Source organism: Chaetodon auriga, chromosome 10 (assembly GCF_051107435.1).
Source record: "Chaetodon auriga isolate fChaAug3 chromosome 10, fChaAug3.hap1, whole genome shotgun sequence".
Lineage (NCBI taxonomy): Eukaryota > Metazoa > Chordata > Actinopteri > Chaetodontiformes > Chaetodontidae > Chaetodon > Chaetodon auriga.
The window spans coordinates 4,860,911-4,888,831 of NC_135083.1; the positions used below are offsets into that span (position 1 = coordinate 4,860,911).

Genomic DNA, 27,921 nt, shown 5'->3' on the forward strand with positions numbered 1-27,921 from the left:
CACAGGTGTTACTGATAACACCCTCGATGGCGCAGTTTTCCTCCAGTGTCCCAGTCAGCTGTGATACTGTGACAGTGAGCCAGCATGCACAATAGCAGGACTGAAGCAGCTAAATGGAATCCAGCCATCATTAATTTTACTACGCACACATGTGCTGCGTCTGTGACATGTCAAAACGTCTTCTGGGAAACTGCCTATGACTCAGACATATTGCCACCACAGCCTTTGTTCCACCAGTGGATAATGTTGGCTATTGTTTGCTAACTTTGGCTGAGCATTGCTGTGTAATATTTTGCTACGGTCAGCTTTCTTCAGCTAAATATTGCTGTATTATTTATAAGTCATATTTCTTGTTTCCCACTGTAGGTAAGATTCACTGACTCTGAGTCAGTCTAATGATGACACCATCAAAGGTTAGATTCAGATATTTTCAAGTCTATCTAAAAACACACAATAGGCCTACCCATGGGACCGGATTCAAAGAGTTAAGGGTTGCTGTGATCCCCCGTCTGTGAAGCGGTACCTTCTCAGAACTACTACACTGTAAGAAATAGGGGACAAAACTCACAGTCCGTCTTCCGTGCAAAATTGCATTCAGCAGGCTTCAGTAATCGGAGTATCCTATTGCTTCATCTTGGCAGTCGCATGTAGCTTTATTGCCAGTGTTCTGCCCCTGCAACAAACCTATGTGACTATCAGGATGTGTCTGCTGCAGCTCAGTGCAGGGAGACAAAATGAGGGACTTTCACACTAAAAAGACAGGAGCTTGCCGACGCTACATGAGCTTCGGCTGAACTTTGGAACGCAATTTGCACCAAACTAGGACTGTGGAGGCTGTTCCATGTTTCTTAAGCGTTGGCGCTCTGTGAGTGTATCGTGGCCACTGCAGAGAGGAGGATGATAACAGTGACTCAAAGCTCTTTTAACGTATATCGCAGATGAGTGCTGCATTGAGAGAGACTTGAAAACAAACCGATGCTTTTAAGTGACAGACTCGAGGCGTTGTTGTGAAATTGCAGAAACAGTGTCCGCCTTTCACGAAGACAGCCAGTGCAAATTCTGATGAATGGGACAAATAAGTAACATCAAGCAGCTAAATGAAGGGCAACCGTACTTGTTTCCAATTTAGAAAATGGACATGCAACACAACAAAACCTTTCATTGCTTGACTGCTGGTATGAACAAACATAAAGACTCTCACTCTCTCTTTCTTTCTATCCAAATAACTGTGCTTAAGAAATGCTGACGCTTATAATTACTATAATTTGTCTGAAGACGTTAGGGATCAAAGAAGAGTGAAAAATAGTTAATTCACCCTCTTCCCTCTCCAGACAGGGTGGTCTAGCCTTAAAGCTGCTCCGGTGGGGAACTACAGTAGCAGCATGGAAATGAGTTGAGGTGTATCTGACAGCCTAAAGACAGCCCTCTCCTCCCATCGTGCTCCCCTCTCCTCCCCATCCGCCTCCAGCTCAGGGCGGGTGAGTGAGGTTGCCAACAGACACTAGCGTACGAAGTATGTAGGACAGCGCCATTAGGGCATTAGTGCCGGTCAGCAGCCAGGCAGTTTATGTATGTGTGTGTGTGTGTGTGTGTGTGTGTGTGTGTAGGGAAGAAATTGGGGATGTGCAATAACACCCTGGGGAAGGAGACACAATCTGATGCTGTGCTTGATTGGTGCATATTCTGAGGATCTCAAAATTAGACAGGAAGCAGCAAGGTGCCCCCGACTTATCAGTTAGCGCACCTTGGGGTTTATTAGCATGTATCTGTGCAATACTTCAACATGGGTGTGAGTCTGCCTGCACACGCATACGGGCATGTGTGCATAAATGGGCGTCTAACCGCAAGGAATTAAACCAACAACCCCCCGCCGCTTATTCTTTCCTGCTCAAACGGCAATGCTAGCGCACTCACACACACCACTCTACGCTCTAGCCTGGAGCTGCAGCGAGAGTGAAAGAATAAAGGGTTGTGACAGCTCTTCCTCTCCCTCTCCTCCATACATACAGTGCAGCTACAGCACTGAGGGGCTATCTCTGCCGCGTCTGGGGCCGAGAGAGGGAGCGAGCATGATCTTTCCTGCTGTCTGGCCTGACTGATTCATGCCCATATTACCTGAGGGATTAGCTATTTCCTCTGTATAAATCCACTTTTGTGAGGTAATGTCTAGCATTAGCAGCGGGGGCCGTAGAGGGTTTTGTTACACTCAAGAATCTTCTGCCAAAAAGCATACAAGACTACCGTGAAATCCAGAGAGGAGGCATGTTACTGTACGCTGCCATTTTCTCTTACTCTTGCTCTATCACGACTTGGCCAGATTGAGAATGAGATCACTCTCCTGAGAGGAAATGTTCATCTACTTTCACACATCTCGGCTTTGAAATTAAAATTTCAAGGCTGAGTGTAATTGATACTTTGATTTGAATGTAGCATTCAAATATGAGCTAAGCTGGCAGATCAGGTACACTGTCCCTTTTTTGTCTTTAATTAGCTTGACAAACGAAGCTGTAAGACCCACATCAAACAATACCCGCTTTCTCCTTTTTCTCTTTTCATGAGCTGACCACAGACTCCGGCCAGACGGCTCCATGTTTGGGTACCTCGGTCCAGATCCCCCCATAACTCTCTGGCTTCCTGTTATCCCACAACTGGGCTTTCTGTCTCTTTCTGGAAAAACACATTTCTTTTCTTTTCCCCTTTCTCTGCGTGTCTCTCCTCCTTATTCTTCTTACTGTAAAACCCACATAAATGTTTGGGTCAACACAAACCTAGCTGCTTGTTTTTCCATCTTTGAAGGCAGGGCGGGAAGGGGGGTGGGTGGAGGGGGGCTGTATGGGAAGAGCAGAGCCTTGTGGGAAGGATTCATAGCACATTGATATAATGCGTCTACATTTCTCCCCTGACCGCTGCTTACACTCTTTGTTCCCCTACAACAAGAGGCTAAATAACTGTGTCCATATGTGGGAAGTAACCACGAGGAGAATGAGGAGGAGGAGGGAGGAGGAGAAATGGGCTGCTTGGTTGGTTAACGGTTTTTGGCTGACCCAGGGAGGTACTTTCTCTGTCTTTGAGGGGGCAGACAGTGGATACCCCCTCGAGACGCACACAGACCCACACAAACACACACCCTCCCTGTAGGGTTTGTTAAAAAGAAAAGGTCACAGGGCATTGAAAATGAGTTATGCACTTGATTCACTGTGCCACCTAGCGTGGAGTGCGACAGAAGAGAGGGAGAGACAGAAAACCGCAGATGGCGACAGGCATATTGTACTCATCACACGCTGCTGTGTGACAATATACGGGCCAGAAAAGGTTAGATCACTTTCAGCTGGGTGCAGAATATCCCACTGTACCTGGGAGGGGTAAGGAACACAATCTGGGCTCTGTGCTGTCTGAACAGCTGAAAGTTTTAGCACCATGTAAATAAACTGAATTAAGATTTAGAGTTCGGTGTATAAACAGCTAAGTGCCGGTCATTTCACTTTGGCAAACAAAGCTTTGTTATGAGGATTTGAATTGTGTGGCGTCCCAAGAGAATCGCTTATGTGTCTGGAGATCCTGAGTGTTAATTCAGAGCCGCAGATGTTATATATGTTCTTTCATGTAGGTGTAAAGCTGCCAGGGGAGGGGATGGGGATGGGGGGGGGGGAGTCGCTGGAGGTCAAAGGTCACTAAATCCCTTCATAAGCTATCTCACGTGAAAAGGAAACGAAGTGTGCTGGAGGGTCAAGAGGAAACATTAATGAGGCGGTCGTGGTATCATGAACTATTTCCTGGTGGATGTAAAGTTAATCCCTCAGATTTAGCAAACAGTGTGTCTTTAACCAGATTAGCTGTCAACAATCGGCTAAACGCAACTGCGAAGAATTCAGTTTGGTGTCTAGTCACAATAGTTTCATGACAGCAACCAATCCTGTGATTCTCTATAAATTACAGTGTCTAATCTACAGTACATACGGAGGTCGCAGACATCAGCAAAGCTAGGATCACCTAATGTAATCCTCTGGGTGCAGCACAATAGGAAATCATAATCTCAATTCCTTACAAAGGCATGGAGCTGGTGCTGAGCAGATGACGAGTGTGTGTGTGTGTGTGTGTGTGTGTGTGTGTGTGTGTGTGTGTAAACGTTCATACATGCATAAATGGTTTTCAGTCTCTGGGGTGTCTCTCGGTCTGTGCCCCTCCACTGAACACATGTGCGAGGGTTCGGGCTGAGGGGTGTTGGGGCCAGACAGCGGCGGGGAGGGGGTTTAGGGATGAGTGTGAGGAATGCAGAGTCCTGAGGGCAATGACGGGGAAGGACTGGAGTGAACAGACAGGCAGCGATATGGAAAGACAGGAAACCCCCCACCCAGAGCCCCCCCCATATGATCCCCTTCAGACACTTCATCTGTCCGCCTCACACTTTCCATTTATTTATTCTCCCTTTCTCTTAATGCTTGGGTAATGCCAACCAAAAGGCAAATGACTATAAATGGTGCATTCCTTTGCCATCTGAATGTGTCTGTGTGTACCTGCACGTGTCTGCACTTGTGTCTGTGCGTGTGTGTGTGTGTGTGTGTGTGTGTGCACGTGCAAGGGATCCAAACGGCATGCATGCTAACCGGGGAGAAGCTAGGAGGCTGAAGCAGCTATTGGAGGCTGGGGGGACAGCGGGTGAGAAAAAGGGTCACACATCAGCAGTCGTGTGAAGGCCTGCCGTCCCTGCTTCCTGCCTCAGATCGGTCTTAAGGGAGGCCCTCCATAATTCAATAACAATAATCCCCAATGAGGGCCCAATAAAGCGGGCTGCTGTGGGGCGGAACTAACTGGCCATGCGCCTCCTCCTCCTCTAAACCATCCGCCCATCACTGATTGGGGAGAGAGGCTGGGATGGTGAACTGGGGTAGCGAGGTGGGGGTCTGGGGAACAGACCCAGCTGACATGCTGCCTGCAGCCAGCAGCCAGGCAGCCAGACAGAGACAGAGATCCACTCTATCCCTCCCTCCCTCCCTCCCTCCTCTCTAGCCTATCCACCCTCCCTCCTGTCGATCCCCTCAGCCCATCTCACCCCGGTCCGACCCCTGCTGAGCAGGAGACAGATCCAAGGAGTGCAGCTGCCTCCCATAGTTCCCCGGATGACTGAGCGGCCATGACCGCTAGCTTGGCCTGGAACCCACCGCACAGACACACAAAATCACTCATACACACACACACACAGGCAATTGACACCTACATGGCTGGCCCATAGAGAAGCGTGTCTCAGTTGGGGGTCAGCTATCGATCATGTTTTGGTCAAATCAATCACCTGCCTTTTAATGTGGTGTAACGGCTGATTGACCTCTGGAATCCATAACATTATTATTTATGACGGTCGTGTTCCACACATCCGTGACCCTCCCCCTTATAGTCCTACAGTATTTTACCTAAAGTGACAAACTCCCTATGGAGAGAAGAAAAAGCTTTGCAGCATCAGCGCCTGCATGCATGAAGTACGTATGTTTGTGTTCACACCACCTTTCTGTGACTGTGTGCATGATTACTTCATTAACATCCTCTCTGGGGTTACACTTGCATTGTGTTGCAGCACGAGATGCACTGCATTGTTCGGCTATCCATTCAGTTGCTTGGTCAACCAGTATCTGGGCAAGATCTTTAGAGTTACTCGACTACGACGACACAAACAGTACAGTAAGTGGCTTAGATGAGACCAAATTGCTTCTAATGTCTTCATAAGGCCTGGAGATGTTGTACAGCAGACAACAAACAGTAACTAAGGTATAAGAATGTACTAATTAAAGTTAATTAAAGCATGGGACTCTCTCATCTGAGTTATGACTTTGATCTTCCACAGGCAGCTAATTTGTTCTCCCATGCACACGAGTGTGTGCGGCAACACGTGCAGTGCGACGAGTAAACGCATTACCTCCTCTGAAAATTTAAACAAATGGAAATGTATGTAGCATTAAATTTACTGGAAATCTAATATCCACCATTCTGCAGATTCTTTGTGAGGACAAAGCTGTGAACTACCGCGACAAAAGAAGTCTGTGTGTCTCTGGGATTTTTCCTTTATTGGCTGACCTCACAGACATATGGATAAAGCACACTGAATGATTTAATAAAATGTCCAACTTTGTCACAAGTTGTTTGTTAGCATCATTCTGCGAGCCTGAACAGCTGTCTTTCATAAATTAAACAAGAACTTTGGTATTTGCATCTGACAGGATGTGGTTTACTCTTAGCTTTTATGTCCAGCATATTTCAAAATTCATGTGATGAAACAAAAACTTCAGACACAGTCCCTGAGGCCCCATCGACTGCTGCAGTACGTGCACGTGACTTCATATCCTCTCTGTGTGTGGGTGCATGTCTGCAGGTACGGTTCGTCTGCCTCTGCAGCCATACATCTGCACGTCTGAGTGTGCGTATGTGCATGTACATGCATGCCTTTGCTCCCGTGTGTGTCAGCAGGGTACTGCCTGTTGACAGATCAGAGCTGTGCTGTGAGGGGTCTCAGAGAGGCCTGACAGATCTGTGACAGAGTGCGCCTGAGGAGAGAGGCCTTCATGTTAATCCACTCTCCTACATGTTAACTACACTTGGATGGTCCCATACTGAGGTGCCTTAACACAGTCTGGTACGGTTCGACACTTACCCCCCAAACCCCCACAAGAGCCCCAAAACAAGCCTGCCAGAGACCGACCTCTTCGTCACATAATGCCACAAAAATGTGCACGCACGGGCATGCACGCTAGCTAGCAAACACACACACACACACCCGCAATCACTTACACACAGTGAAAGTCAAAGCAAGGCTGTCATTAAGCAAGCAGACTGCTGGGCTGAAAATATAAGCAGACACAGAGCTAACAAAGCAGCTGCAGAAAAAAGAAGACAGCTTACTTAAGCTGTCTGAAATAAGCAGTTGTTTTAATGATGGGGAGGCCATGAACTAAGTCTGTGAGAAAAAAGACGCTGTGTGCAGTCACTTTTGTTTTTGTTTTTGCTTGAAAACTCATAAAAAGGACCCTACAACGGCTCTGGCCCACACTGGTCCAGAGATCTGGACCAGTTAAAGCAGAATATAGCTGCTGTGAGTGGAGACAGCGATGGTGGGAGTTCTGTGTTTGGTCACAGCTGGCATATTTGCATGGTGAGGACACTTCCTCTCTAGTGGGTTCTGTAGAGAACGGAGCAGAATGCGAGGTGCTGGCCAAATGGGCACCTCATTTGGCACCAAAAGCGACTCTGTTTAAACATAATCTCGTGCCAGAAGTAAAAGGGAAGCCGAAACATCTTCATTCAGCTGGTCCCTGAGAAGGGTTTTAGTGTCGCTCCATTACTTTCTTAGAGTAAATATTGAAAACAGCAGAGCCAACAATGATTCATTTCTCTTTACCACACAGGAGGGTCAAAAGAACAGAGCAGACTGAAATACTTCTTAAACAAAACTGACAGCACATAAGATTTTAAAGTGCAGCCATCCAGAGTGTTTCATATTCCCAGTGATCCTCAACAAAGTCTGAAGCAGAGCGCGCTGGACTGATGTTGACACGGATAGAAGGGGAAGGAGTGTTTACTTTGAGGAGCTGAGTATGTGCTGTCTAATCCAGTTCTTGTGGGAACCTGTAATGCTGTCTGATACCTGTTAAGAGTGCAGACACGCAGAGGCCTCTGCGCTTCGCCCGCGGTCATGCCTCAGAATGGCTCTTCCAGGAGCGGCACAATAACTTATTATGAGTCACAGACAGTCTACAGTCTAACCCGCTACATTAACGGTGTAAACACAGGATATGGTGGTTGTGGTGAGGCAACACAGACACACAGGCACACACACACACACATGCACACACAGTCAATTAGTGAAAGGAAGACAAAGGGGGATCAGACTGTAAGAACAGGCCTTGGGCAGTTTTAGTCAGACAGGGAGTGCTGACCAACGCTCGAGCCACTGGATAACTGACTGCACCGAGCAGACGCAAGACCGTGCAATGAAAGATTTTTACTAAGCTTTCTGTGCCGTTTGGAAATGCACTGCTGCACTTTGGATCAGTCTCATCTCTCAGCGCCTGTTTGTCCGCAGGTCCTCATAGGCCTTATCAATAAGAAAACACGGGCAGAACAAAGGCCTTGGGATGTGCCTGAGCCTGGGGGATTACACTAACCTGACTGGACAAACTGTGCTCTGCATGTTGGCCGTTGTTTGTGTGTGTGTGTGTGTGTGTGTCACTGTATAGCCGCTGCGCTCTCACACGCCCACTAAACAAACACATCTCGTCGTGCTGCTGCCCGTGTCAGTCAACGGACGCAGCGAAGTTAAGGAGGTCTGGCTTGTAAGACGGATGTTGATGTTTTAATTACATCTTTTCTATTTGCATTTCGCCGCCATTACTTCTGTGCCTCTCCCCTTCGGTCCCTCCGTCCCTAATGAAGAAGAAAGAAAGGCCAGGCAGCTAGAGAGGAGAGGAAGGATTACACTGAGCCTGTCCCACATCAACATCACACAACAACCCTCCAATCAACCGAAGAAGTGGCATAATGAAGATGTGCGTTTGCGTTCACACCGCGCGCAGGTGCCTGTATGCAGTGTGTGTGTGTGTGTGTGTGTGTGTGTGTGTGTGTGTGTGTGTGTGTGTGTGTGTGTGTGTGAACGAGAGCGCGTGCTTGCCTATTTGAATGAAGGCAGATTTCAATAGTCTGCACCCTGAACAATAGGGCCAATCAGTCTCGCAGATCAGGCCTGATTAAAAGATGAGCTCACTGTAGGTGAGTGCGTGGCGGCGATACCTCACCTAGAGTACAAAGAATGGCAGTTCATATAAAGATTCAACACCCTCGTCAATTGTTTCTTCAAAGAGAGAACACTCGTGCTAAAACAGCACAGAGAGCAAGAGAACAGGAAGCCATTTCCCTAAACAATCGGAGTGTTCCATCTTGATAGCCTTGAAAGGCATGAGCAGAATAACAACTGGCAGTGTAAAACAGTGCTATTCCCATTACCCTCCGTGGAGTGAATAGAGAGGAAGACTGTGAAGCAGGCTAATGAGCTAGTTAAGGTGGCAGTAAATGTCATTCCTCCTCTGGCAGGCCCCAGGCTGCAGTACTGCTACAGGCCATTACCTGGACAGGGACACACAAAGCTCGCGTCAGCAGTTTACTGTACTGCCTGGCATTCATGCATACACACATAAAGAGAGAAGAAGAAAGGGAGAGGGAGAGAGCTGTGTACGTAGTGTAACACCACAACTCCTCTATATAACATGCATTACATTAAAAGCCTAAGTGGATCATGTTGAGGAAAAAGTGCGTGAACCGAGGAGACACAGTCTTTAGTCGTTTTTAATCTTCTTTCCATTGACAAGAACTGTAATGAGTAAAGAGCTTTTCTGGCTGCTTTCCACTCAGGTGTTGACCGTGGTCTGCTGGCTTGTTAGCTGCTCGGCCACTCAGTTTGACCTTTGGTAATTTATTCTCAAGTCCATCTGGAGGGATTGGATTTCCAAATTGGATCACCGTGAGTTTACTGAAGAGTGAACAAGGACAAAGTCTGAAGGTGTTCGAAGTTTTGTCATGAATGGACGGTGGAGATAACGCTTCTGTTTGCAGAATCAAGCTCTGAAAGTGAGGTCAGTGTCCTTTAAAGTCACAAAGTGTGCATGATGAGAGGTTTGATTTCAACACAGGGTTTGTGCAGCTTTTTGGAGAAAATTCAAGCACTTTCTAGGTTACTAACCCTGAAATTTCTAGACTCATGAAGCCTTTAAATCAAATCCAAATTGTTAGGGTGCTATAAATGCAACTGTATCTTCGTCTTCTGTCTTCATTTTGGTGCTCATGTTATTCAGTCTAGTTCCACATCTGGGGACAGCGAACAAATGTAACAACAGGATCGTTTAGTTTCCAATTTTAAAAGATTTTTGGTTCACATCAGAGCTTTCCATAAGCACCAGCTGTTTTCTAACTGCTTCAGTCACGCCACTGGCACTTCTTAGATCTTGGTTGTTTGTAACTTTAACTTTTAACCAGACAAAGGATTTTAGCCATCAGACATCTGGATGGCATGTTATTAGACACAAAAGCTGAGCTAACATTAGCAGCAGCTTGGCTCCCCGCCGCAAACGTCCCGTATCCTCCTTCCTCCTCTTTCTGATGGAAACAAGGCAGAGCACTTCCTGGTCTGATATACATGTGACTGATGAAGCAGGCGTTTGAACCACGAATGCTCGTGACTCAGTGGCACAAACTACGCGGGAAAATCGCCTCGAACCATTTGGAAATACACTCAAAGTTATCCGTGCACTATGTACTCTATAATTTAGCCTAATCTAAGAAAATTTCAAGGAAAGCAAACACCCTTCATTAAACTGCCAATTACAGTATGTAAGGAGGGATGTGATGCTTTCCTCAGTTTCAACAGCCATGTTCATATTACCCGTTTAGAATTCACTGGCCTCGGGCTCACAGTGTGATCAAGTGTGAAGCAGATTATTCTTTCCCGGGGTTATCGTGTGCAAATGACAATAATAACAGTGTCAGTCAAAATCAAATGTTCATGTAAGCCCACAGAGGTCTGCTGCTTCGTCCCTCTCACTGCATGTATTAACAACGTCATTCTTTTATCATACTAGCCTTAAAAATGTGTCAAAGACAACGCTAGTGCATGCTGCTGAACAGCAGCAGCCCCCCCACAACCCCCCCACCCCCAGGTCCCCAGCTGGCTGCTACGTTCACCCAGCTGGTCACTGTTTGCACTAGAAGAAAACGCCGTTACATGAGGGATCGTGTCGATGAAAATCAAACATTTCTCGAGTATATCTGAATTCAAACATATTGCTGACCTTGAAAACGCACATTAAAATGAAGCATTTTACAAACTTTCAAGGGTTTGTACGAAACCCTGTTAACAAAGTGACTAATTGTCTGCCTGTGGGCAAATGCGACCACGGCTGATTTCAAGGATAAAAAGAAACAACTGCAGTCACAAGGACAGTGGGAGACAATTCACTTCCTTCATCCAACAGCAGCTCAGAAACCCACAACACAGACACCTTCCATTCAGCAAGCCGAGTGCTCGAGAAAAAAAAAAAAAAAACGCAGTATGTAACAGTAAATACTCGTGGTTTAAATATGCCAACGCTGTCAGCGTGTCAAGTGTCATGTTTATTTTACTGTGTGATATTTCACTCCATACCACCCTGTCACATGGATGAGATAGCCGGGCTCGCTGGCGGTCTCCTGACTGCCTGATAGACGCTTGTTTTATGCTCAGCTTGGCTGAAACTGTAAGTCAGCACTTTAACAAAGACAAAAATGACGTCAGATCAACTGTTTCTATGCACAAACACACACACACACACGCTTTCACACCTTGAGCCCAAGTGGACCATTAATCCAGTTTTTGTGAAAGGGGGACCCTCCTGCACCCGCTCCAATCTCTGAGGGCCTCAGACAAATAAACTTTCTTTGGTTTTAAATAAAGCCCTGAGCTCCTCTGGATTTAAATACACTCTGGCTCTGCTTCCCCACTGGTTTCAATACACCTCTGGGTCCATCGTATGGAGTCGGCTGCTGCCCATATGGTCCCCACTGGATTAGGCTAAGAAGGCCAGCCACATAATGGTGAGGCCCAAGCAACCATTAAAAACCCATTAATTGTGAATTTTGAAGATCCTTACGGCAATGATATGCTAATATTTCTTAGCACTGGAGACGGATTGAAGAAAGAGAGGCTGGCAGACGCATCACAAGAGGAGTGCATAGAGTGAGGAGGAGGGTGAGAGAAAAATGTGAAAATGGAGAAAAGAGAATCTGCAGACTGTTCCAGGTCGCTGTAACTCCCCAACATCCACTCGTCTGCCAGACACACTCGCATACACACACAACACTGGCTGAGAGGGAGTACTGGAGAATAAAGAAAAGGGGAGAGCGGAGAAAACTGCAGGCAGCAGAACACAAAGAGGTCAGTGTAGTGGAAAACATGGAGTCTGACATTAAAGTGATGCAGTTCAACTTACTCGCTTTAGCGCCAGAAATGCTTGGGAGAAGTACACACACTGAGAGAAAAATGACAAAAACAGAGAGAGGAGGACAGACGGGGAGAGAAGAAAGTGAGAAAAGCAAAAAGAGGAACAGGAAGTCGGTGGAAATTTTACAAAGATAAAGAGCAAAACCTGCCATCTGCGTATCATTTCATCTCCAAATATAATAAAAGCAGTCGATAGCATTTATTTGTTTTGTGGCCAGGTGGTGCGGGGCGGGGAATTTCTGCTTATCTCTGCATTCCTGTGTATAGCAGAGTGGACGGGAGGAACATTAGATAGGCTAAGCCCCCACCAAGCAGATTAACCAAAGCTAGCCAGGGGACCAGAACACAGATTTGGGATGCATCGCCCAAATAAGATTTAGGCTTTTCACTGGCAATTACCCACAGTATACATTTCAATGCGTAACCCCAAATGCAGCTGATGCCGCCCTGGCTCTGAAAAGGACTTTGACTAATCTGAGACTTGCCACTGTACCAGAAGCTTACAGTCTGTTTCGTGCTGAACGGAGCTGCTGCTGCTGCTTTAAAGCCAGAAGCTACTTGGTATTCATGGAAAGCCACTTGATATAATGTGGATGTCATTATTTCAGTGTGCAGTATACATGTCACATTACACACAGCTGACATTACTGAGAAATCAACACATCAGCGTCAATAAGCGCTGGAGCCACAATAAGGGAAGTACGGCAGGAGCAGCTACAAAGGCCGGGCGGGCTGGCATGTTCAGCGCTTCAGTGTAATGAGCCCCTTTCTGTGTGCATCTAGGATGCTGATGAAGGGAAAGGAGACTGGACTTGTCATTTCCCTGTTGGGCCCTCGGGAGCCAGGTGTCCCTCTTTAATGGAGGCATGAGGAGACTAACGTAGGTTAATGAGCTATGCAGGCCCCAGAGGAGATAAGCATTATAGGCTATATAAGATCCCCCTCTCATCCCTCCATCCCTCCATTTGTGTCAGACCCTGGGAGAGAAAGGAGGAACAAAGGAGTGTGGTGGAATGGAAGCAGAGGTGAAAGAGAGACTGGGGAGGAGAGAGAGCGAGAGAGAGAGAGAGAGAGTGAGGGATAGAAAGACACAACAAAAGGAGACAGAAAGAAAGCCGGGTCTGCCAGCCTTTTAAAACAATTAAGGCCTGGATGAGATTCACTCTAAAGGTTCCACTGCCAAGCAAGGCCCAAATGTGGCAGTAAAGGGAAAGCTGAGTGAGAGCGGGCCTAATCAGAAACAGATTCTCTATGACAACAAACCTAACCACACACACACACACACACACACACACACACACACACACGCAAGCGCGCGCACAGGAAAGTCGACTCTTTACATATTAAAGCTCGCCGGAGAGGGAAAAAGCCCGTGGAAACATCAAATTGTAATGAGGAGCAGGCTGAGTGAGCGCATAAAGGATAGAAAGGAAGAGACAGAAAGACAGAGAGATGCAGTGATGACGAAGGGAGGAGAGCTTTTAAATATAACGTGAGCCCAAGCTGCAGATGTCCTTTGAGCCTGTTTTAAGAGTGTTTGTCGTGGAGTTGTACTGTATGGCTTTCCTGCGCTCCTCTTTTTGTCTCCCTCTCAGATGTGGCTCAGTCTTTTGTTTGGCTGTCTGCGGCTGCATCGCCGTATATGCTACGAACTGAGCATGAGCGACCATCTGAGCGTGCTGTGCCTCTGTCCCCAAACGTGCATGCGAGCTCTGCTAAGGCGCCGCCGAAAGATGAGGGAAGCGTGAGCGTGTTTGTGTGTTTGGCGTTCAGGTGGTTAGAAACAGAGGATACCGACAGACGAGAGAGGAGGAGAGAACTGCGAGGAAAAGAGGATGAAGGGGGAGGATGAGAGGAGGAGGAGAAATGTGGGCAAATAGAGGTGAGAGGAGATAAAGCTGCAAGGGGAGAGAGAGGAGGGGGCGCGACCAGGTTTGTGCCCAGGAGCGGGGAGCGTGGTAAGGTTTGTGGCACAGCCGATGGAGAGGCGAGCTCACATTCCAGGCTTGATCCTGTATAAACCCTGTCTGTTACTGCAGATCTGATATGGAAATAAGAGGCCAGATGGGGGCTTCCACTGGCCTTATAAGGGATTGTGGCTTGGCCTGGATGGATCACGGGTGAGAAGCCACGGGGAATGAGAAAGAGAGGGAGAGCGGAGCAGAGACGGGAACAGGGAACGGGCATTTGAGAAAAACAACATGAGACAAACACAGCCAAAGATGCTGAAAAGAGGATACGCAAGAGGAGAGAAGAAGAGATCCGGAGAAACGCTGTAGACAGCAGCAGAGCATGTGACGAAGAACGAAAGAGAAAAGAAATGGAGACCCAAACCCAGACGCTGCCTTTCTGATGATATTCTTGTTTTTCTCCTCCTCTGATGTTGTTTCAATGATCTTTGGTCTTTGAAGGGTGGATTCATCAGGGCCCAAGAACAGAAACAATTTCCTCCTTGTCACACAATAGCAAACTTAACAATAGAGCCCAGCAAAGCTCGACTGCTACAATTCATCCTGCTAGCATTGTATCAGACCCAGTCCCATAGGTCCACTTTATTGTAGGATTTTTCTCCACTGCAAGAAAGAATAACTTCGCCCTTGAGAGCGACCGCAGATGCAGAAATGCAAAACTCGATGAACAAAAGGATGGATGTTTACCATGTTAAACGGCGAGCTGCAGCGATCACAGATGAATTCAGTGAAACCCATGTCGCACCATCATCTGTTTCCAACTAGAGCTTAGCAGCGACTCTGTTGGTATATCCCTTCATTCTCCTCCCTTCGCTCCGCAGTGTGTTTAGCACTAACAACATTTCCTCGTCAAGATGTTCAGACAGTGGGAGCCAACAACCTGCTGAGAAACCTGATCAGCCACGCTAATCTGATCAGCTGCACTTTGTTCAACTGTGTCTTATTTAAAGAGGACAGCACTCCCAGCGTGCCGTAACTCAAACACCGTCCTATCCCCTTTCAGCCGGGGATCCCGGGGAGCGGGCGCCGTCATGTGATCTGCCACGCCTTCCCGTCCAACCACCCGCCCCCCTCCAATCCAGCCCGCAGCCTAAACATACCTGCACCCAAATGTTCGCCCAACCGTAACAGCCTGGGCTTATTAGGGTGAAAACTCATGACACAAGTGTTTCTCGTTTCCTAATCAGTTGGAAGGCAATAGCCCCCCCCACCACCACCACCACCTCCCTCCTCCCCAGCGTGTGTATGCGTTTGCGTTGTGATGAAACACTCTTGAAATAGAGTGAAATACGTAGTGTCTCTTGAATGTATGATCAAGGGAGTTTTCGCACACTTCCCTCATACAAATAAGAGAGTAACATTTGTACGTGCACCAAAGAATATCACGCCCGTGTGTGCACGTGTTGAAAAATGAAATTAAATAAATAAAGCAGGCAGCACACAAGCCTTCAGCTGCATGTACTGTGTGCGCTCATGTCAAAAGCAAAGATTCATTATACGCATAAAGGCACAACAGGATTACCTCAGGGAAGCAACATGCAAATGATGTAGACAAGATCTTTGCCCTCCATAATCCCTCAATTTAACCGACACAGGACTAACGTGAAACTGGTTTGTCTGTTTTTCTGCTAACTCATTATCACAGTCAGCTAATATAGGCCAAACACATGCACACAAACACAAGACACACCTCCCCTATCCATACACCCCACTGAGCCAACAGCTGCTTCCAGCAGCACCAAACTGCGGCTGCCAAATACACCAGAGCGCTTAACTATGACTGACGGCGAGACGTTATTCCCCACAGAAATGCTTCGCTCCCCTTTTCAGCGGAGTGGAACGGAGGAATGTTGATGGTGTGCTGCTGCGCTGTGATCCCACCAAATCATCACCTCTCTGCTTTGACTGTTAATCCAATCTGACACAGCCCATGTCACCAAGCACGGGGAGGCCTCCGCCCTGCCTCCAGCCTTGACCCTTAACTTTAGAGAAGTTACCAGAGGCCCAGATAATGTTTTCCCAACCGCTAACCATTAGGGTTTAATGAATAACAGCGGTGGCTGAGGTGACCTCTGGCTGGAAGAGGCCTCTGACTCCTGCTCTCTTCTTTGATACTGCGACCTCTTCCATGCCCTCGTGGTGGCCTGGCGTGGGCTTTTTGGTGATGCAGGTGCTTTTCACAATCACATACATGCCCTTGCTATTTTCCCTCTTCCTCAGTTCTTCACTTCCTCGCCTCTTTGCCATTATACAGAATCTGTCAGGCCATCTATCCACCCACACATTCTGGCACATCACACATTTTACATGGACTTTATTTTTTCCCATTCATCTGCTGTCTGTGACCTCTCACACTCTATATTCCTCTATCTGGCACTATTTTGATGTCACAGTCAATGTGTGGTGTGTGATGGCATTATACAGGCGTGACATTGAGCTTCATGCGGCTGCGCAGGGGTCAGATAGGTTCATTGTCTGGATGGAGCATATTGAAAGCTACACCTTTATACGCGCTTATATTCGGGGCGCATACATGCAAGGTGAATGAGTGATTTTGTTTGTGAAAACATGAGCAGAGCTGCATGAATGCCATTAAAAAAAAGAAAGTTAGGTCTTTAAAAGAAAGGAAACTGTGAGGCTTGGAGGAGGAGCGGACGCTCTGCACACTGTGCTACAAGCTATGCAGAAGGAACTGTCCAATCCCATTAAGACTGGAGCCGTCTTCGCTGGACGGCTGGACTATTAAGAGGGAGTCTAGGCTGACAGCTCTGTTTCATGACAGCGTGAGGCCAAGACCTGACATGCAGCTGTCAAGAGAAAGAGATGCCCCCCGTGTGTGTGTATGTGTGTGTTAAGGCTGCAGAAGTGAGGGGCAGGTAAAGGCTGAGTGAGCGGAGATTACCAGTGGCTTGAAATATTATCACATGCTATTAGCACTGTATCACTGTTCATTAGGCTGATGGCTAGCCGGAGCTACTCGGCAGCCCTGCGGTAAGAGATGAAGAGTGGGAGAAAGAGAAATAGGGAGATAGAGTGAGCACAGAGCAGAAGTAGAAAAGGAAGTGGAGCAATCAGGGAAAATGACTCGGGCCCGCTTGCCTTCACTGTCAGAGGCTCGACAGCCAGGTTTCAGAGGTAAACAGGTGTATCTCAACAGGAAGCAGGACAAATGTGGCAGTTAATTTTGCAACAAGGAGGAAGGTGGCAGATTACTGTTATTCCTGACTCTTATTGTAATAAAAACCATAATAAATGATAACCAGAGGACTGCACAATGTCAAACAGCATATATCAAAGAGATGATTCGCACGGAGCCCATAAAAGCTTCCTGTAAACACCGTGATCATAGACGCACATTAAACAATGCTGTCACCCCGACAAGCTTAACTCTAAGGGCCCTGATAACTGCTGCTGTCTTGTATGAAGTGGGAGTCAGAGAAGCTGTCTCCCTATCAGACAGAAACATTAGTCGCTGTCACACTCAGTTTGCCTTCGCGCAGACAACAGTTTAGTATATCATCAAAGCCAAAACAATTCTCATTTCTGAGATCTATTGGCGCTGTACCACTTGAAAAGCCTCTTGAAATGCAAGCACACATTTGCAAAGTAGATGAGAGGAATGCTGTTTTGGTTGCTTGAGCAATCGAGAATCATTACGCATGCTATCAAACACATAAACAATGCATGTTTTCCTTTTTTCACTCCGTAACTGCTCCTAATGAGGATGATCATTATGATGCATGTAAAATAGGGAAAATTCATCGAGAACTTCAAAAAGATTCCCTCAGTTGTTAGACTTTCTCTGCAAGTTTACAAAGTAATAGTTTGCTCTCACTCCTCCTCCGTCCTTCCTGTTCCCTCTTTTATCTAATTTTGGACCACTCTCGGAGCCAGCAGTAATGAATTGGCTAATCACAGTTATCTGGCCCATTCAAGTGCTTTGTAAAGCAAATCAATAAAGCCTGGCACTGAGCCAGTCATCCACTTTGACAGACGTTGCTCTCTAATCTATTTCTGTGTTTTTTCTGTCCTAAAGATGTTTACTTGCTCTCTGTCTGTCCCTTTCCTCTCTGTGTGTACTTCGGCAAGGTCAGCGGGGAAATTGAAGAAGAAAAAACTGGTACGCCACGCCAGCCGGCAGCTCGGAGAACAAAAGTCAAGCACTGAGCACTTAAAGTTCATTTGACAGAGTGAGAAATTTTCTCTTTGATTGGTAGAGCTGTTGGAAGTCATTGGAGCTCAGAGACTTACACCTCAGGCAAGAAAGAAATAACAAGGCCTACACCCGTGCTATTCTGTTTCCAGAGTAACAGATCAATAACAGCGACGCAACAACTGATAAGAATTTCTATGAATTTCAAATGCTCTCCCTGTGGTGTCTACATTGGCTGCAGACTAAACAGGAATATTGATAAGCTGCGAGGCCCGGCCTCCCAACACAGCTCCCTTGCATAATGTTTTGCACATATTTTCCTTGTTTTTTTATTCCACGTAAAACGTTCGATTGCCAGCGTGCGTGGGCTACAAATACCATATTCATAAGAATGGGAAGGGCCGCCTCTTGCTAAGAGAAACATTTGGGAAAGTTCAGCCTTGTTTTCACTCGTTTAATCTTTCCGCCCAACCAGGAAGACATGGATTTGCGCAGTCACTGGCGTTTCATGTGGCTCCCCGCTCCTAATGACACTACTGCTCCCAGCATTGGTGAAAAACCACACAATCCACTGCCACAGGCATAGCATGACTCTCAAACTCTGTATGTGAGCAACAAGCAGAGCCAAGATCCATCTCCTCTTTCCCCTTCAAGGCCCCGAGTGCTTCCGAAAATGTTTCACAGGCAAAGAAAATAATCCTGCCATCAACTTCATTTGCAGTCCAATCAGCAAGATAATATGCTGAAGAAACTGGATTACAGCACCGCTCTTTCTACGTGTAGTCTCTGGTGAAAAGTGCCTCTAATCAACAATGGGTTAATTAATCTCACTCATTAAGTTAGGACCAATTATGAGACGCACTCAACAGGGTAATTTATCTCCCACAAAAAGGCATCGCCAATAAGTAATCTAATGAATAAAATCAAGTTGTCTGCTAAGAAAAATCTGTGATCTTGGTGATGAATTAATGAATCAGTGCACAACATATTTATAGACATGTGTGATTCTGTCTTTGCGTCTTGTGGGATTTGGCTGCACTGGCAGTGGATGCATACTGCTGCATATCTTCCGGCTCAATTAAGCCTACATGTCTAAAATCCATCTGCGGTAAAAATGTATGCACTGAGTGTGAGTATTTGTCTCTTGTTGTTAGATAATGAAAAACGCTTCCTTCGAGACACTGGCAGAGAAAAGAGCAGGCAATTAGAGGAAGAGAATGGAGAGGGAGACCGGTAGAAGGGGAGAACGCAACAGAGAGCTGTTTGAATGTGATTAATGAGATCACTGCAGGGTAGGCCGTGTCACTGTAATAGTCTGAGCAGGGAAGAGGAGGAGAAAAAGACTGGGAGTGAGGGACTGAGACAGACGACGGGACAAGAAACGGAGGAATGAGCGAGAGGAAGAGAAGAGAAAGAAAATGAGAGGGGACAGCCGGTTGGCCGACCAGGCTGGATTTAACTCACTGCTATGAAAAGAAAGAGGGAATGAGACTCGGAGACAGACAGAGAGAGAGAGTACATGAGAGGGACTAAGAGGAAAAAGCAGATATAAGGCTCGCATGAATGGATCAGCAGGGGCGCTCAGTCTTCCTCTGGCCTTTTAACAGTGAAGGGTTTAGAGAAGCCTGAACCAGGTCTGGCAGATAGAGAGGCTCGTACTCTGAGGACAGCCATGAAAGACGCTGCCTGCTGCTGAAGCCCGGGGCTGCCGCCGGCCGGCTCTTTATCCGGCTCAGGGTTAAGAACTGAGCAGGAGGGGGTCAAGTGGAGGCCAGGTTCCGAAAGGTCACGCAGACATCCTACGAGCCCACGACTCAAAGAACAAGCTGCTCGTTAGCCAGACTATGGATGGATATGGTAGTTAATCACCCATGGTAACCACCTCCAAGCACGCACGCCCACGGCCCATTCAGATAAACTCAAAGCACAAAACGCCGTCATCCTCGCAGGCTTGAAACGCCGCAGAAGTGCGAGCTGCATCGCCTCAATAAGACGTGATTTGCTTTTAAAAATAAATCACAACATTTACTATGAAAATTGTTTGTGCAGATAAGACGAGGACTTGAAGGTTCAGGCGGTGCTGAAGGTCTTCACGGTTATTCACTGGAGTTCAGACCACCTGCTGATCAGAGGGTATTCCCCACAAAGCAGAAAAAAGGCCTTTGTAAAGCTCTTCACAGATCTGAGATTATATCTATTGGTCATCCTCTTTCTGCAGAGGCTAGAAGGACGACTGACAGTCTCTCTGTGAGCATCCACAAACACCCTGAGGTCCAGGTTATGACAGAAAATACAGTTTCCCTCTTTGCAAACAGTGCAGGCTTTAGTGTGGGACGCCCGCTTCAGAAAAAGTGCTGCGGGTTGTGTTGGGAGGAAAAATGCTCTTCTACTCACAGAAGTACTTTCTGCAGGCTCTGCTTGGCTCCCAGCTGTTTGCCGCTGGGCGAAGCGAGGCTGTGTAATTTAGTTTAACGTGATTAAAAAGATTGCAGGCAATGGAGCAGGGAAAGCCCTGAAGACGGCTGTAATGGACACATGTTGGCAGCTGTCACTCCAACTGAAACGCTCCTCGTGCCTCCGTGCCACTTGCCATTTTGCTAAGTTGTACATGTCAGCTGCCCGCCTCCTAAACAGGTGTATAGCTTTCATTTAATTTTAAACAAACAAGACAGACAAACCAAAGACAATGCTTTAACAAAAGGATGCAATCATTGGTTCTGTGTGGGATTAATTGGACCACACCATTCAGTCTGAAACAAAGTGATGCAATGCTTATTAGAGAAGGCATTCAGTGAGAAATAACAATTTGTGAATACGATGATTGGAAACAAATTCCACCTGGTGGCATTTGCGACAACGCTTTTCACTTGTAATTGTATTTCTTTTCATGTCAGCTCAGGGTTAATGCAAGTCATGCGGCGACAATGGAGATGTTTAATAAAGCCATTAAAACCATTCATTCTTTGCGCTTTTGGGCTGTTGATTTGCACATGGCCAAACTGGAAAGAGCAACCGAAAGTTGTCAATAACGTCAAGTGAGCTGGGTTCATGTTCATATCATACTTCATATATCATGTGTGCGTGTGTGTGTGTGTGTGGTTTAGGGGATGCAGTTGACAGGACCCCTCAGTTCTGTTGTCAGAGTAATTTGTACTCCGGGGAAAACAAGATAGGCTCCATCATCCTTGATTCTAGTTGCAGCCTCTCTCCCTCTGTCTCTCTCCCTCTCTCATCTGTCTATCATTGTGTCTCTCCATCTCTGTCCTTTCCCGCCCGCCGTCCTCTCTCCTCCTCTTCTTCCTTCCTCTCAATCCCAGTTCCCTCCTCCATTACCAGGTGGGCTACAGCAAATAATCTGGAGTGATAAAAAAATCTGCTAAACTGATCCGTCGCCTTCCACATGAATATCCAGGCCAGGTTCGAGCCTGATGGCACCAAAGCTGGGTCTGAACAAGTCGAGCAGGTGAGCACCCTCTGGGCTGACAGGCAACAGAGCGGCAAAGCTCTCAGATCACATTCCCTCTGAGGGCGACCAATCCGAGGACCAACTCTCTGAGGCTCGTGGGGGGTGAACGCAGCACAGAGCGGTGACAGAGGGGCTGGAGGGGGGGGGGGGGGCTGACCACTTGTCCACCAGGGCCCTGTAGGAGCAGCTGCCCGCATTTACAAGCCTTTCAAGTTCCCGACACTTCATGGCCTATGATCAGCTGCTACCCTCAGCGACACTCCAGCACTGTCGACACAACACACAGCACTGTGTGAGCCAGGTGAGTCCGCCACGCGCCCTCTGCTCCGTTAACCAGTTCAACAGGACTTGTCCAGTTCAACACCTGAACCACCCTTTCAAGTCGCCCCCTTCAGCTGCCAGGGCCATCATCCAAACCAATTCCCGATTATTCATCAGGGCATGATGAGAAGAATTAATTAGGCCGAAAGCGGCACATGATCAAGAGCCGGAAGACATTTTTTGTCATCCATGGTTTACTGCTGATACACGCCACCGCTGATCAACCCCTGACGTTTGTTCAACACTCACATCCACCACCATCACTTGTGGTGTTTGAATAAAGAAAACAAAGTGCGAGTCAAAATATTGAGGAAATACAAGCCTAAAACGACAGAAAAATGGCTCTTTTTATAACAGAGATACGTTTTCATGTCAAGTTTGCATCACTCAGTTACATATTTTATAAATGCATTCGTTATCCTATATAGACCCAGTAACTGTGTTGAATGTAGAGCACAGGAGAGGATCCCATCTGAGAACAGATCCCTTTGGTCTCCAGTTCAACAGCTCTCCGTATGGCAGAGCTGGGATGGAGGATGTTCATCCTCACTGTCTGCGAGTTGACTCTGATTAACTGGGGAATCCTGGATGTGCCTCTGCTGAGCTGGCTTGAACCCACCAAACATTCATCTACTGCCGGGATGTCTTTCAACATCCAATTTTACACGTGCGGCCGTGCCCTCCATCTCCGTCTATATCAAAGGCAGTGCTCCCCGCAGCTCTTCTCCTCCTTAATGCCGTTGTTGCTTCCCGCCAATCCCAGTCCCCGTGAGGGACATATATCTGTGCTTAAGCACAAAGTGAACCACACACAGCCAATTCCAATTCAGATGATGCAATTCTTGGGTAATGTGTATCCAGAATAAACTGCATAGCAGATTGCCTATCTCTATAATTTGACCCACGGAGCCCTGTAGCAGTCTTTTGGTCTCCGGGTACATGAGAGTGATAACACAGATGATGGAGCCGGGTGAGTATAATACCACTATACAGCCTGGTGAGTATTAATGTAAATGTAAGTCTAGAATTTAAATGGGACATTAAGTCATGGCGAGACTACAAGCTCACTGGAACATTTCTGGCGTTAGTGGACTAAAGGTCTAGTTTTGGTCCTGACTGGAACTGGTTTCACTGTAGCTCAGAAAAAGGCCGGGGATATTGATTACCCCGAGCAGCTTTCTGCTGAGGTGAACATCTGCTGCCCTCCACAATCAATCACCGCCTCCAGGGGTGCCACCCAGAAGTCCACAGCCAGATTCTGAATGACACTCAGGCTACACATTTATCACGTAACTCTTGTATGAGAGCAGGTTTCACTCTGGTGGGGACTGAGGATACTCCGCCTGCACGAACCACGGATTTGTTTTTAAAATGTAAGCATTTCACACCCTGCACACATGATCACAGCATATGAGTGCTCATATGCTACATGAGGCTCACAACTGTAGTGCTGTTGTTCCCACTATATATGCATTCTCTTTACCTTAGTGTCTGCTTACTCCCCCACCCTCTTAACCCCTCTTACTCAATCAATCCCCTGCAAAAGCCGGCCACAGGCAGCCGTATCCGCCAACACTATCCCTCCTGCTTTGCCGTGCTCCAGCAAAGCTCGCGAAACAGCAGCATATACAGGAGCTGGTCTGCAGGGAGAGTGAGAGGGTGGTGGCGGCGGTGGGGGGAGCAGGATTGAATGGGGAAGCGGGAGATGGAGGGCAGGGGAGGGGGGATTCTTTGGGAAGGGAGCCAATCCAATTACAGGCAGCGGTGCAGCCCTGGTTTCTTTGGCGGCACTAAATTCACATTTCAACGGTCTCTTCCTCCCTCCCCCAGTACCTTCCTCCTTCTTCTTCTTCTATCTCTGCCTCTTCCTGCTCTTCTTTTTCTTACTTTTTCTGCTCACAGAAATGCACTCTCGCACACCACACTCCTCCCGTTCCCCCGTCTGCCTGTCTCTTTCGGTTGCATGAAAGAGGTAAAGTTATAGAACTGTATCACCAGCAAAGCATCTTGTCACCCTATAGCTGCGCCTTGCTCGGATCTGAAAGAAGCCTGCAGCATCTGTGTGTTTCACACAACTAGCAGCTTATCGACCTTCTGCAGAGGAGCTGCAGCCAGGGCTCATCAGGTCACCTTATCCCTCTGCCCTCCCCGTGACACCTGAGGGAGTGAACGGATGACACCCTCAATGTAAACACATGCATATTTCAGACACACTGAAACGCAGGCAGACACCTTAACAATGAGAGCAGGCAAAGCAGTCCTCCTCCAACCACTACTGTCATCCAACATTATTGATTATTCATTACCTATTAAAAAAGTAATGCTTTCTTTTTCTACGCTGGCGCAGGCTGCTACAGTGGGTAGGCTAACTGTGGCCATTCTCTTCTTTCATGCACATTAGGTGGACAGTTTGTGCACGTTGAATCATGTGCCTGCATGCAAATCACGACTGGTCCTTGTCCAATAACGTACCTGCATGCAAATGTTTTGCACAGTGGTGGCGGCGCCTTGCATGATCACGCCATTTCAAACAAATCGGGTTCAGCTAAAGTGCAGAAACGGAGGTGGGAACTTGCACTTGGAATAGTGTGCAGTTGTAGTTTTGTGCTCCACGCTGATAGAAATAGTCAGTGTTTCATTACTCTCTCAGAACTTCAGAACGCACAATGTTGAGGACTACTGCTCATCTACTGCTGAGTATTATCAAGGTATCCCGAGTTCTTCTATCAGAAGCTAAACCTGCTGCATTTAATGGCTGCCTCTTAGCGACAGGATGATAATAATTAGGATCACAACACATTAGATGATATGTTTGCTAATGTGCTCTCTTTGTGCTTTTCCCTTATCCTGTTGTCATGAGGCTCAGTCTCTGCGGTTGACTGCTCCGCGAGGTTTCTCTGCTCTGGCCACTAGACCGTGGTGCCCATTCTCTAGGTGCCCTTCTCATATCCTGGCTAATTCCTCCTCCATGTTGGCGTTACTGTGGTTACAGTCATGCCCCTCTGAGGAGCGAGCCTAAGTACAGAGCAGCACGCAAGGCTATTTTGCATGGATTGAAGGCAGGCGGCAGCTACAGACGAGAGTGTGGAAGGAAGCGGGGAGATAAACACAATATGCGAGCAACAGCAACACAGTGGGGGAAACACTCTTTTCTGTCTCATCTAATTTAACCAAGTAGAAAAAGGTGCTAAATTATTAAACAGCTCAAACAGGGGATTACATCGAATGAATATTCTCTCCGCCACAGCTTGATTGGTGTATTGATTTAATTATGAATAGATGGGGACCAAAATAACCCATGCCAACAGAATTTGCGTGGCATTGCCAGGCTTGAAATAACAAAGAATTTGCCAAAAGAGGTATCAAATTGGTTTTAGCAACTCTCTCTTTCGCTTCAATATCTTCCACTGAGCTTCATGCAGCTGTTAGTAGGGGGAGGGACTACTGCATGAGCCAGTTATGGCCCTGTGACACACTCCTGCTGTCACTCAAACAGGCGGCAGCGTGCGACGAGGAGCCAAGTGAATACTGACAAATCCTTCAACCAGCTGTCTATATGTAGTCTAGAAAGAGGAATCAGTATGCAGGACAAACAGATATTGTGACACAATGCACCCACACAAACACATACTATCGACCTTCAAACATTAACATTTTAACATTTGACACGCAGTCCATCGGCTGGGGTGATGACAGAGCCTAAGACACTGCAACAGCTGGTCTAAATCACTTCTGATTGACAGTCTCACTCCTCATATCAGCCCAACCCAGAGCATAGCACTCACTTTCCACACTATTCAATCCTGTCAGAGAGAAATCTCATCTACTACCTTGTTTCCTGTGGCTGGGCTGTGAAATCTGTCATTATTAACTGGCCAGCAGCCCTTAACCCTCTGCAGTGTCTGTGTTCTCTCACCAAGACCAGGAGGTTTATTGCATGGGCCGGCTCTGTCTTTTGCCTCTCAGTGGGCCACAGGCAGAAAGGTGCCTATTAAAATTAATGGGCCAGTGCAGGTTACTCAACGCTGCGACACTGGAGCTCACTTAACAGGAACTGGTAATGACCACTACAGTGAGCTAACCGCCGCCATTACCTCTCTCTGACGCTTTGACAGCAGGCATTAAATATTGAGGAGATAAGTTTCCCTGTGACTATGATCCATCTGCACGGAAATAGGACCACTTCACAGTGTCTGTACCCCGTGGACCACTGGACAGCCTGAGTCCTTATGTAGCGCTGTGAGGAAGTGAGCAAAAACCTCCAGCAACAGGCCTTCAACTGCTGGGTGGGAAGAGGAAAGGAGTGGTACGCACCTTCTTCAGACGTCCACTCTTGGTGCCCACAAAGGCCACACAGTAGCCATTGTAGACGTAGGAGGTGACAGAAGTCATGCGGTCCCGAGTCTCAGTGTAGAGAGTGTGACCGGTCACCAGCTGAGAACCGCCAAGTGGCTGGTTGATGTCCAGACCGCAGAAGGAGTCGTCAATGGGCACCGGCTACAAACAGAGAGAAGAAGACAAGCATGAAGTATGAAAAAACAAAAAACAAAGCTGAAACGCAAAAAAAGCACTAAAAGGAAAAAAGTGAGACAAATGTGTCACATTAAACATAGAAATCCCTGACATGAAATGTACTGTATGAGGAGGAAAGACAAAAATACCTCAGAGGAGAGACAGACTCGGAGAATAAGACATTAGGAGAGCGGAGAGGCTGAGTATTATAAAAGAAGACAGCTCAGTAAGGAGGAAAGATGAAGGTGACAGAGTGAGACAGAAGGAGAGAGCGATGGTCAAAGTTGCAGAAATAGTGGCCGTGTCAGAGAGTGTCTGAGACGGAAATCAAGGGGCGAGAGAGGTGAGCCTGAGAGAGGGAGGGAGGGAGGGAGGTCGAGTGAGGTGGAGGTGTGCGGTCGAGTCTCCCAGCCAGACAAACGTTTGCCTTTCTGTTCCACTTGGCAGACATGTTTCAGCTCCGCCTGACTGAGCTCCACCTTGCTCTCACCGTGGCTCATTACCCTGGCCTATCATCACACCTCTGCAGGAAGACACATGCTGCATGATAACTATGTGCACCGGCAAACACACCGCATGATAACTGCGCGACACCAACTGTATTTACCCACTCATTAGAAAATAATCACCACCATAAAGTCTCATTAAGCTTGACTTGACTTCTTCAGAAAATCCGGGCGTGATGACGCCGTGCATCTTACAAGGTTTGCTCAGAGCGAAGGCTCGACTCCATCCTGTAGTCTATCGAGGAGGAGGTGGTGGATGAGGGGCGAGACAGTGGTCCGTCTGGTGTTGAATCAGGTCAGCTGACACAGGCTGAGTGGCAGTGGCCTCAAAGTGCCATGTGGAGTAAGTGAGATGGCCAGGCAGGCTGAGACCCAGCGCTCCTCCCATGTATACATCCGGCTCACAAGCTCTTATTCTCCCTCTGAAAATATATATGTGTGTGTGTGTGTGTGTGTGTGTGTGTGTGTGTGTGTGTGTGTGTGTGTGTGCATCTCCACGCCCCTCTCTTCTGCTCATTAATTCTCTCTCTGTCACCATATCTATCTCTCGTCTGTCTCCGTCTCTGTCTTCGTCCCTGTCAGAACGGTACAAGCAGACTACGTTGAGTGACATTTCCCTCTCTGGGAGGCAGCTCAGCCTCTCACTACACACCGTGGCTGTAAAACCCTTCGGTACAACGCAGGTTTTCATGAGCAGAGTAAAAGCAATAATGCTGACGGGGAATAATCGCCTCCACTTTTATAGTCACGCCCTCCACTTTATGTTCCTCTGCCCAAAATAGCACAGAGTGCTATGGGGTACTCCACTGCAGTATTCAAAGCAGAAAAATCAGGTGGGCTTACGTTATTCTTTTCTCTTACGATTCAAAGTCAAATGTGCCGTTTATATAACTGCCGAATGCTTGTTTTAAACATGCTGGTTAGACACGGATACACAGAATGAATCAGATGGGAAAGCCAGCAGCTATCTTGAGAAACAGCCGTGA

General features: G+C 47.3%; 1 protein-coding gene across 1 annotated transcript in view; it reads right to left on the bottom strand.

Annotated features, from left to right (window-relative positions):
• plxna2 (plexin A2) overlaps nt 1-27,921 on the bottom strand; it is a 164,475-nt gene that overhangs the window by 108,065 nt on the left and 28,489 nt on the right. The window contains 1 exon segment of the mRNA XM_076742075.1: nt 26,232-26,414. Within this exon segment, the coding sequence (XP_076598190.1) occupies nt 26,232-26,414 (183 nt within the window).